Source organism: Buteo buteo, chromosome 5 (assembly GCF_964188355.1).
Source record: "Buteo buteo chromosome 5, bButBut1.hap1.1, whole genome shotgun sequence".
Lineage (NCBI taxonomy): Eukaryota > Metazoa > Chordata > Aves > Accipitriformes > Accipitridae > Buteo > Buteo buteo.
The window spans coordinates 24,638,910-24,651,738 of record NC_134175.1 but is presented as its reverse complement, the minus strand read 5'-3'; the positions used below and the strand labels follow the sequence as shown (position 1 = coordinate 24,651,738).

At 37.7% G+C, this 12,829-nt stretch overlaps 1 protein-coding gene across 1 annotated transcript; it reads right to left on the bottom strand.

The window, feature by feature from the left end:
- Positions 1-3,340: 3,340 nt before the first annotated feature.
- MDH1B (malate dehydrogenase 1B) lies at positions 3,341-12,713 on the bottom strand. Its single transcript, XM_075029285.1, is given in 12 exon segments — positions 3,341-3,372; positions 5,094-5,178; positions 5,903-6,042; positions 7,188-7,351; positions 8,324-8,465; positions 9,555-10,057; positions 10,731-10,873; positions 11,036-11,170; positions 11,878-11,918; positions 11,921-12,011; positions 12,128-12,240; positions 12,692-12,713. Coding segments are annotated over 12 exon segments (1,611 nt in total).
- Between the last annotated feature and the right edge of the window lie 116 nt (positions 12,714-12,829).

The following is a 12,829-nucleotide window of genomic DNA, read 5'->3' as shown; positions in this document are numbered from 1 at the left end:
TTAAGTATGTGTTTATGTGTTTTACCAAACTGGCTGTCATTGTGCAACATCATAACATCATACCCATGAACCCTCCCTCCAAAAAGTTATGAAAGGCATTATTAACATATGTACACTCTACATTTTTATATACAAAACTCTATGGAGAGTCCAGATCTTGACTGCAGCAGGAGTGCTTGGGTGAAATCAACAGGATCTACTTCAGTGTTAGCACATCTCCTTTATAATGAACATAATATGAAAGTAGAAGCAGTATCTGCCTGCCATCAAATCTCAACTAACTCTGCTCATTGATACACTATTTCAGTCAGTGTGTTGTATTTCAGCTACATGACCCCTTTATTAATAATTAAAAACACTTCCACAAAACAAAAAATAATTTTAAAATTATCACAAATGTACAGGAAATATTTTTTTACAATTGTAAACCCCAATACCATTAACACAAATAGTCTCATATGCAGAACAAGAATAGCCTTATCCTTGAATCCTATTGGAATGTGCAAGAAAAGTAACATGTTTGATTACTTACATGTATTTTGTTTGCCTATACAGGTTCTCAGAATATGTACTTTAGCAAATAAAATGCATTGTAAGCATGCTACATAACAAAGTTAAAGTACAGAGAAAGACAAAGCAGATTAAGTAAGGCAGAAATCTCCCAATAGATTGACTTGATCACAGAGGCCTTCCTTCTTTTGAAATCAGACAACATATGATCAACAATTTAAATATGAATAAACTACAATTACTTTTGTTTCCCGTGAAGGGTGAAAGCATTCTATGTTGTGTTCAAAGGCCAAAATTACAGTCTCCTCTTAAATACAGTAACAGCACTTACCTTTCTTTCAGCTACTTACTAAAGGCCCAGAAGTCAGACGACACTGCCAGAAAAGTCCGGTAGTTTTATAGCACTTAAAAGCTGACTTCAAGACATAGTTCTAAAGGTTTTGCTTTTAAATGAATGCTGCTCACAACAAATGCCTGGCAAAGGCCCACATCAAAGTATCAGGTAATTGTCTAAGCAGTCAAAACAGAGAATACTAATTAATTAGTAATAAATATCCTGAATTATTAAAGATAAAACTTCTTTGATCTTTGTTTCAAAGCAATTTTTTCTTATGGTTGGAGTGCAATATTTCTAAATTGAGGGGCCTTCACAAAGCATGTCCCAGTTGCTGAGAAACAGTGTTGCTATAGAGACTGAAAACGAGGTGGAAGCTGGCACAATAATGCAGAAAGCAGTGTGCTGTAACAAACAGTTGGTGCAACTACACAAAGAGGAAAAATAGTAAGTCCTAGTGATAACGTCCTAGAATAAGAATTGTTCAGACCAACCAGAAGGCTTACACACTCTTCAGTACACCCAAATGCTAGGGTTTATGCAGAATATATATAACATTTGTAAGAAAGATACATTTATCTTAAAGCCCCTTTTCATAAATTTTTTCAACCGTTACTCTAACACCCAGGTAGCAGGATTCATCAATGCTATGAATATCCTGCATACATAGCATTACTCAGTAACTTGTGAGAAAATATGTACCAGAGTTTACTTATTACTTATAGAAAAAACAAACTTAGTGATGACTAAGTCAATCACTGTGTTACAACTATAATCAACTTTGAATATGTTACCATATTTTAGCTTTCCTATTATATTTATTCTTTCTTTCTCTCCTAAGCAAAACCTAGGAAAAGAAACTTTTCCATTCTATTATGGTTCAGTGAGGAAAGACCTGAATTTCCCTGCAGGCCACTAGGCAAATCTAATTAGAATAATTTAGGATACAAGAGATATCCAAGACATTTGTCTTTCCCCTCTCAATCTCTGAGAAGAAATTCTTTGCCTGTGGTTTTCAGGTAGTGACTCAGAAGTCGGGTAAGCCTTATATATTGCAGAAACAGATAATTTCCTACTCACTAACAGCTGTGCAGCGTGGGTGCTTGAATTGCAGTCTGTTTGAAGTACTATCTCCATAGGCAGAATAGAAGAATTAAGTGTGTAAAAGATCGCCAAATCATATCCCATATAGAAAAAACCCAAATGTAAATACACATTAGAGAAGCTAACTTTTACCCTCCTGTCTTGGAGAAGGAGCTGTGGAACAAGCTAGGTAGTTTGTAAAGACTACTGGTAGTATCCTTCCCTGCTGTGCTCTCATGAGACATCTGCCTCCAGATGCTCCTCTGAGACTCAGCCAATTTTCTGTGCATACACTACTAGAAACTAATTCCCTGGAGACCACTTCCTCATGAAATGAATGATTCCTAACCACTTTCTGCAAGACTGTTTACAACACCTGCCTCTACAATTCCCACGTGAACTCTTCCATGAAGATACTTGTAACAACATCTTAGTTCCTGTAAATGTTGCTTCTTCCATATACATTTCATGCAAGAACATTTCACTCTTCCAACTCCCTTGCGACATCCCAGCTTTCTGAGCTCTTCTTTCTAAGACCAGTGAGATGCCCCTCCTCATTCTGTCCACGTCAGCTGATAAATGACAAATAAACTCCTCTTGGTTTCCTCATGTAAGAAGTCTACCCCTGTTCAGAGTTTGAACCTCCACTTGAACAGAAATAATTAATTTATTCTAACTATGTCTATCTGATTCAAAGAACAGGAAACTTTTAATTTTGCTTTAAAGACTCACATCTGATAAAAAATCAGCAAGTAAAATAATATTTCATTTAACACAGTCTCCATCTTTTAAGACACCAAAGACATGCAAGTGAAAGTTGTTCCTCAACAATTCTGTTTAGACAAGGACTTAATTGCATGTTTGACTTAAAACATATGAGTAATCCATAGGAAACTCATGAAATAAATAAAAAACATGGAGACAAAAATGATCTTGTCACCAAGGAGATGTATGCATTTAAATTTTAGTGTTAAAAATCAGTTTTGCCTGAGAATATATATTCTTATGCAAGTACTGTGTTCCACTACATTTGAAACAAGAATTTAGAGTTATAAAACTGCTACTCTATGTGTGACAATCTTGCTCAAAATTGTCATAATATGAATGCTTTAGACATTAAACAATGGTTTTGAAATAGTTTATTGGTCTGAAGAAATAAGTTGTTGGATGTAAATGAAATCCTAGACTCATTAAAGTCAGTAGGAATTTTACTTTGGTCTCCAGGTTAAGAACGTTATGTTCACACTATTTTTGAAATATTTTTCTGCCTACAGATTTCCAGGTTTTTGATGAGGAAGATACTGTAAAAGCTATGACAATGTTTAGCCTTTCTTTGTAATTTGCTCTTTTGAGCAATGGAAATACTGTTTTATTACGGGAATTTCCAGCATTTTCTCCTTCAGACAACTCTGGCTAAAGTGAGCCAGTAGGCAAGGTTTCCATCTCTGAAAAAAAAAAACAAAACCAAAAATGAAAAAAGTATATATTTTTGCCAAGCTCCTACACTACTTACACAGAAGAGAAGCAGAGCACTTCAGTATAACTTGAATAGTATGACACCTGATATTAATGTCACAAGAATAGGCCACAACTAAGCAGTTAGCTGCTAGCAGTGGAAAGGCCCTTTGCTTAGTGTTTAAAGCAGCCACAAGAGGAACAGGACAGCTCTACAGAAAAGCAGTGCCATAAAAGTTGAGAGCAGACAGGGAAGGACATGCTTACCTAACTGGGAATCTCCTGTCTGGGTTAATCAAAGTCATGATTAGTGGAATAATTAAACTCTGCATTTATCAAGAAAACCTAATTGTGTCTGTAGTCCTTTCCTGAGAAACAAGCATGGGTAACCAAAAGGTTTATGTGCTCACTAAAGGCTCTGGGCATCAAGCTCCAAATAGTTTCCTCATTCTTCAGCCTGCCCTTAATGCAGAAGAACAGCTCATAGTATGGTAAGTGCCGATATAAATGTACTAGAAAGAATTTGGAGGAAGGGAAAAAGAAAATTAACTAAGGAAAAAGGCCTCTGGGACCTAAAAGTAGAAAGAAATGGCTAGAACATTAGGAAAGTGCAGGGATTTCAGAACCTGAGAATAGGGAAAAGTAAAAAAATAAGACACACTTTAAAGTTTATCAGTTCTTATTTTGATGAATGATTCTTTTTTCCTTTATTTAATCTCAAGAGGACAGAGAAGTTGAAAAGTAAAATAGGTAGGAAAAGCAGCATAGTCAGACTTGGGAGAAGATGTGGGGGTTTTATTCTGCACAGGAAAAGGAGATTGTGGATTCAGGGGAGTTTTGCCATGGCAGTATCATGTAGGCTATAGCCTTCACACAAGTTCCTAAATATTAGGAAGGAATATTAGAGTTGTTCTATAGATTTTTAGTCAAAATCTCTCATACCATTGTGCATTTAAAAAAATTAAGTCATGATAAACTTGGTGTGTCATTAACAAACAAAGTGAAATTGCTTAATAATTTATAATCTAGGGATCTCTAAGAGATCTTTCATCTATTGTAATTGAAAGAAGTGGCAGATGTGGCTGCCACTTACCAAGATTGCCTTCTCTATAGAAAGTAGGAATCTCTCTTTTTAGCCTACTGTCTTTGGGTGTCTCAAGCTTTTCTTCTTCTGACTGGCTTATAGACTAAAGCTACTGAATGAAACTGTTTGGTACTGTAACAAACAGAAAAAATGAGAAGTTTGAGTTCCAATTTAAAGTATATTTTTCTCTGTTAGAAATTCAACTCATTATTTCTAGACAGTAAAGAATAGTATAGTAAAGAGTTCAAAAACATATAGTAGGACATATGGTGAAAGTGCTTTTCTAATAATAGTTACTTGGGTTAAAAAGATTTTATATTTACTAATAACCTAAGATAAAATGTGTCATGCTAGATGTATTATTTATGCTCAGCTTTTGTATTCATGATCTATGAATGACACAATAGAAACTTATCAGATAAAAACAAGGTTGTTACCATGCAGGCTTGCCCTTCCTATTACCATGCCCCAGACATGGTCAGGATACATTGGACAAGCACTTGTTATTTATATTCCTTCCTGAAGGATTTTATATCTGCTTTAAATGAAAGGGACATAAAATAAGAATCCATTACTTAAATTCTCCCTTAAAACTTGATCTCATCTTTTATGGGGAGAAAAACCCACCTTGATGCAAATATTTTTTACTAGTGATTTTATCAGCTCCATACGGATGCATTTCTTTTATTTCCTTTAGGGCAATAAGCTTTTCCTGAGTGGGGGAGGAAAAAAAAAAAAGCAGTTTTAATATCACCCATTCTTGTCATCCACTGTAATTTCTAGCACAAACTTAAAATATGTTACAATAAAATAATCCTAGCATGTTACTAATATGACTGAAGATCACAAAATCTGATTGAAGATAGAACATAGAATTTTAACCAGTCTTTTTAGTATTTAATATTTAGTCAAATTAAATTCATTTTGTCTTACTAAGTGACAAGAAGTTAATGATGAAATTACTGCTCACTGATTTTGCATTTTCTGAAAAATCCCTAATTCTAGTAAAATCTGGCCTTCATTCATGCAGAGTCACAGCCATAAGGATCCCAAAAGATATGTCTCCTGGCATAGAACTACTCTGAATATGACACAAACAAAATCAACAGCAGCAGCATTAGAACCTTGAAACATTAAATTAAAGCTAATATTTATTTTTTTTTGCACAAAGCCTGCAGAACTTGGGGGTGCAAAATCTACACTTACATAGGTAAACTTACTTTATCATCTCCTTTTTGGGCAACAGAGCAGTCGTTTGTTCATTCCAATATAAAAATACTAACTAACACTTATAAATAACTGGTATTTATCATGCGTAAGTGCATGCGTGCAGTTCATACGTCTAACATTTGGACTAAAGGTCTTGGTATTCAAAGTTATATTGCAACATACCCCTAGGTGGCAGAATGTGCATACTACTAAATACAAGAAATCACCTGAATCAGCTCATGGGCTAAGCGTCCCAGAACTACTTGGGTCGTTTCATTGATTTCTAATTCTGTCATGACTTCCCAGTTACCATTCTGGAACCTCACTGGCATAGAGAAGACAATTCCTTCAGGAATGCAAAATTGACCTGAAGAAGAAGGAAAAAATGACTCAAACATATTTTTTCTGATTAAAACCGCATCCTCACCAGTGTCAAGATTAAGTCTTACAGACTTGAAAAGGCTGAAACTGTCAGATCTTGCTATAAACAGAGATTGGCTTTTTCAGTGTACAGTTCAGAGACTGAAGAGCTCCCCTTTTACTGTAACTTTGTATTTTAGTTAGACATACATGAATCATAGAATCATAGAATAGTTTGGGTTGGAAGAGACCTTTAAAGGTCATCTAGTCCAACCCCCCTGCAGTGAGCAGGGACATCTTCAGCTAGATCAGGGTGCTCAGAGCCTGACCTTGGATGTTTCCAGGGATGGGGCATATACAGCCTCTCTGGGCAACCTGTTCCAGTGTCTCACCACACTCATTGTAACATTTCTTGCTTATATCTAGTCCGAATCTACCCTCTTAGTTGAAAACCATTACCCCTTGTCCTATCGCAATAGGCCCTGCTAAAAAGTCTGTCCCCATCTTTCTTATAAGCCCCATTTAAATGCTGAAAGGCCACAACAAGGTCTCCCCAGAGCCTTCTCCTCTCCAGGCTGAACAACACCAACTCTCTCAACCTTTCCTCATAGGAGAGGTGTTCATCCCTCTGATCATTTTTGTGGCCCTCCTCCAGACCCACTCCAACAGGTCCATGTCTTTACTGTGCTCTAACACAATTGCTGTAAAAATTTTACATCTTAAAAAGGGGAAAAAAATTAAATTTTTAATTTCATACAAGGGTTAAATGGCTGTGGTGAAACATTCCATTTATTGGTCCACATAACTACACAAGAATAACATGGTTTTATAGCTTAGGCTCCAAGAACTATAGAGTCCTTGTGCAAAACACATACACCAGAAAAGCATTTAAATTAAAAGTCTAAGAGACAATCTGCAACAAGACAATATTAACCTAAGAGATGCTTATAAGAAGTGAGTATCAAATCACAAGCTCTGGAGAGCAAAATTGCTTAGATTTGGAGGTTCTTATGCTGAAACAAACTCTGAGCCTCCCATTATATCATGATTTGTTTTATAAGTTCTTATTCAATTAAAAATCTTGATTAAAAAATAACATTATAAATACTGGGGAAAGCTACAAGAGAATATGTGAAGCAAAAGTAGATTTACCTTTAGTAAGTATTCCCACAGAAATGATCTCTCCAGGAGGAGAGCCATGATACCAGTATCTCAGTATAGTGGCTACCGCGTGAGCAGGTAACATTCCAACACAATGACAGACCTGGGAGCTCAGTGAACTCTGTGCAGATTGAAATTCTGAATGGATCCATTTGCTACCGACAAAAAAGGGGGGAAAAAATAAAAAAGGAAAAAAAAAGAAGAAAAAACTAAGACAACTGCAGGAAGAGTATTTTTCTAGAGAAAAAAAAGAACTCAATCTTAGGGAACAGTCGAAACTTACTCAAACTTCACTGCTGAAGACAAGGCACTTAAAGACAGAAAAAATAGGGTCTAATAAAAAGTGGCTCAAAGGGTAACAACAAGCACTACTTAATAAAAGTTAGTTCATGTACTGAAGTCATAACCTCTATTACTATTATTATTTATATGTATTACCATCTTACATAAGAACCCAGCCATGAACCATAATCCCCCTGTGCTAGGCACAGGACAAGTATAGAACAAAAGAAATGTCTGCTGTCCAATAAATGCTAGATTTAGACCAGAGTGGGAGCTCCATATAGCCAGGCCTGAGTGTATGTCACATCTGCCGCCCTCTCACTGCACCCATCCTTTTTCTGCTACTTTTCTTTCCACAAGAAGCTGTCTAGCTGCCAGGTATACTTTTTACATATGTTAACAAATTGTCTATTTTGGGAAACTGCCAATATTAGTGTGCTCAGGCCATATGTTCAGTGGAAGTCAGGTACTTCAAGATGCAGATAAATGTTTAGTATTATTTCAAAGTTTCTTCATGCATACTAGACATCTAAGTCACTATCTGGACTTTCATTACTTCTTATCGTCTGTTCCTGATATGATATAAGAGAAACATAATATGTAGGAAAATATAGCTATAAACAAAGTTTGCAGAAGAGTCAGAACTATGTGTAGCACTAGGAACTACTCATCTTCTTTTGCAGACTGAGTACTTCAACTTGAATTTTCCTTTATGTACAGCGCTAGTCAGTAAAGACAAATCTTGAAGAAAAAAACCTTTCTTAATGCTAATTACACTATTCAGATAAACATGGATTAAAAGCAGTTATTTAGTTTTACTTTAAAAAAATAAACCTATACTGTACCTATCATAAATCACATTCAACAAAGGGTGTGGAAAATCAGCTGGCCCCCAAAGAGCACAGTCATATCCATAAAGTTTTGCATGTGATAAATCAATGTAGTTACAGCCAGTAATATTGCCCCAAACAATCACATCTTTAACTCCTGTAACAGAGGAAAATACATAGATTAATGAAGAGACAAATACTTTCACAATGTAAGCTGGACTAGATGATCTTCAGAAGGCCCTTTCAAGATGAATTATTCTTTAATACAGTGTTCTGCCTTGATAGCAGAAAAGATTTGATCTAAAAAATGCAACGAGGTTCTCCATAACATATGAAACCTCATCACAAGCTGAAAAAGGTACTTTAATTTATATCCTGTTACTTTACATAATAGGCAAAACCTAGTAAATAGTTAGCTGTTAAAAAACAAAACAAGTCATATTGCAAACATACAGCAATGTTCCTTTTAAAATCTTGTACACATAAATATAGAATGCCTAACAGTAAAAAAAAATAAATTAAAAAAAATCTACCTGCTTTGGTGCAAAAGGAATTTCTCAAACAAACTGCTGGTAGGCTATTCAGCCCCTTAACATACTTTTTTGTTTTATTAGGCTTCAAAATATCTAGACTTGTCATTGATGACCAGTTCCTACCCCCGCAACATTGAAAGAATCCTGATGCTGAGCAGGCTGTTGGAGCACTTCTTTGCTATGCAGTGCAGAACCATGCAAATATAACCAAGCTATAACAATTGACCTCAGAAAGAAAGCTAATTAACCCAGAAATAACCCTACAACACAGTTCTACTATACTCTCATTATCTGCACAGCAGTATGTTGTCATGTTTATTCACAGCTGGGTTGTGTGTCTCCAAAACAACAATGCACTGGAGAGTTCAAATACAATCTTGCAGTCCTAGTTCCTGATCTGCAACACAGCTCAGTCCTTCTTAGTATATTTCCTGCAAGAAATACACTCTAGAATGGCAGGGCTGCGTCCAAGAGTTAGCAAAAGAATCAACATTCATGGGATCAGGCACAGATCCAGACAGCAGTAAGCGGAGAGAACGGTAGCACCTGCTCGTCACACCCTGGCATTCTGTACAGCCACGCAATTCAGTGGGTGCACTGCTGTGCTTGCATTTCTGCATGCACATCAACTGCGTTCTGCAATGAAATATGTACTCTCAAAGGTGTCCATCCACTGAATTCCCCAAATGCTACAAGAACACATAAATATTCACCTGCTGCGTTCATATTCAACTTCCTGGCCAGCATGGCTTTAGCAGCGCTTTCCCAGGATGTCGCAATGGCAATGACATTTTCAGGCTTAATGGATGGGCCGTATGTCATAATCATCATCGCCTTAAGGTTTACAAATGTTTTTCCTGATGAAATTACTCTGACCTCACTCTTGGCATTCTTCTCAATTAGGGGAGCATAGACTTGACAGATCTCACTCACTTCTCTGATGTAGTTCTCAAGGGATTGGGCTTCACAGTTTAAGAGAACATCATCAAGAACAATGATAATATCGGCTTGCACAAAAGCCTCATCTATTTCAGTATGCTCTGAAATACTGCGGAGAAGTGGGAATGCCATATCTTCAGCTTCCATTACAACACCGCAAAGAACTTCCTTAAACTGGCCAGTGTCAAGCAAATGGATACTGATTTCTGTGGTCATCCCAAACACTTCTCCATTTGCCAACAGAGGGATCAGCTGATAACAGATTGGTCCTGATGCACTGGTAAGAGAAGAATATAGAAAAATTACAGCTGATGACTAACCACTGCTTGTTTGGAAGTATTACATAAATAAACACAAAGATATTTCTTTTGTATTTGATAATGTTTAAATAGACCACTAGCCTGAATCTTTTATTGCTCTGTCATTTTAACAGGTTAAAAATTAAAACAGTTGGATCCTCCTTTCATTTGGAGGTTTTTCCACCCTATACATTTCAGTTGATACTGTCACTTAAAAATTAGTGTCTTTAAAGAACCACAATTTTTTTTAAGGTGCTCTGTTAGGACTATCAGAAGTACAGACATTTCTAAAGCTAGAAATGCAAGAGACTCTTTACATATTTAAATATTTCCAAAAGCATTTAATGCAAAATAGTTGCACAAAATTCCTAGCCTATTTTGTAAATACTTGCTTTTCTCTAAGGTGATCTGGGGTCTAAATGTTGCCTGTTCACATCTCTTACTTAAACTGGTGCAAAATGTAACAAAAGTAGAAATAATTTCTAAATTATATACTGAATGCTCATACTGAGGGGCACAGGACCTAATTCAAATCAGCAAATTACAGGGATTTGTGTATAACTTCAGAGGTTACACCTGTTATATGTGATAGGAAAAAGTGCGTTCTTCTGAAGCTGAGTGAAACTTCATAGATATTCTTTTTACTCTTACTTGGTGATCCAGATCTGCAAAGGCTTGATGAGACTTTTAATCTCTTCCTCCTCTTTTTCAACTTCAATATGCGCCTGCAGGTTCTCCTCAGCAATTTCTAACATTTCCTCACTCGACATCATTGAGGTGATGCCGTAATAGTGCTAAGAACAAAAAGGATGATCTCTAATTAAATGGCAACCCAAACACGGCAAGGTAACATTAGAAAGGATAGCTTTATTTTACAGTGGAAGGAGGAATGAAGAACAACAGTATTATAAGAAAATGTAAAATATGAGTTTACAGTATTAAGGGCAGCTCATTACCTGAGCATATTCCAGAAAATCATTAACTCCTCCGAGAAGCAGACCCTTCCCTCCACGGTCCAACAGTTCTCTCCAAATGATGGGAGACTGTCTGTGTTCCCATCCATTCATTTCACATATGTCATGAAGCCACTGCTAATGTAAACATCCCCACCAAAAGGTTTTAATACTTTTTCACATTTGATAACACTTAAATGTTACAGATATAAACATTCTTATTATTTCCTCTCAGTACATAATTACAAGGTGCTTCACAACTTACGTAAGCAAAAAGTGTGTGCAAAATGGGGGAATAACACAAAGCAAGGCGTGGTGATTCACTGTGATACCTCAGCAAAAGGTCTTACTTCTGCTTGATTTTACTGCTATAATTTTGCTCAGTTGTCTTAGCGGTAGTGAAGATAGCAATGTTGAGAAGCAGCGAGTAACCTGAGGATTCCTATTTAGCCACAGAAGGTAAGCAAGCTGCAAAGGTTAATCACTATTCACTTAACTGTTCGAGTTACTTGGCTGAGGTGTCAAGCAAAATATAAGAGGTAATAAACATCATAGTACTGTCTATCTCATGAAGTAATACTGCAGTTTTCTGAGTTCCTTATAGGGGCTACAGTGTAGACATGGCAACAAGTCTGCAGCAAAAGTACTCAGAAAGGCCCACCCACATTGTAAACAAATATGTGAGATTTAATTTCGCACTTCTATTGTAATTCAAAGCCCTTGAATGCCAGAAATGCTCTTAACAAGTAACAACTCTGAATGCATATGCAATCACAATGTGCAAAAGATTTACAGGCTGAGTACCCATTTATACATGATAAAAAAATAATTAACTTCTTACTGACAAAATACAGCTTTAGGCTGGCCCATGTTTTGTGCCCATCTTCTGTGCGAAGACTCGCGAGAATGCCAGTCTCTCACAACGTTCAAACCTTTCTTCTGGCTGGCTTTTGTTGCCAAAGCTGTTTCTGCAGTACCTCTACCCACATATTAAAACAGTAATACTGGAGAAGAAGAGACATACTACAGGCAAGCACATTTGCTGCTCTGTAGAACACTGGGGCATCTACCAATGACTTGACTTACAACCCTTACCTCCCATTTGTCAGGGTGCTGAGTGATCTTGTGAACCTTGAAGTCCAGCAAGTTAGCCTGGAGATAGTCAGCCAGGAGTTCAGCTTTGGCATAGTAAGGGCAGTTTGCCTTACCTGTGAACACAGTGACACCACCGCAGATGGAAGATTTTGTGACATTGACTGATAAGGGCTTAACGAGCCAAACATTTTTTAATTGTTCCAGTCAAAAATTGTTCTGCCGCGATTGAGAGACATTGTTCCCCACACTGTTCCACTTAAAAAAGAGTCTTATATAGCCAGCATCCTGTGAGTTCCCGGGAAATAACAGGACCAGCATATGAGCCAGCAGAGAAAGGGTGATTTCGGAGGTGAAACAGCCTCTGCAGCCAGCGTTTAGGGGGCTGGGGAGGCCACCCCGGGGTGGACAGCAGCAGAGAGAGGCAGAAGCCTCGCCGACGGGGTGAGGGAGAAGGCTGACTCGGGAACGGCTGGGGCAGCGTGCCGTGCAGACACCGCTGGCAAGAGGGACTAGACGAACGGACAGTTGCGAAGCCTGCAGAGACGAGCGGCGGCGGCGCCTCACCTGCCAGCACCAGCTTGGCCATGCGCGCGGCACCCTCCAACGGTCGCCTCGGCGCGGCGCGGCGTGGTGTGGCGCGGCGTTGCGCAGCAACGCCCCACGCGCCGCGGCCGTTTGTCCCTCGGCCCGCGCCGTCCCTCT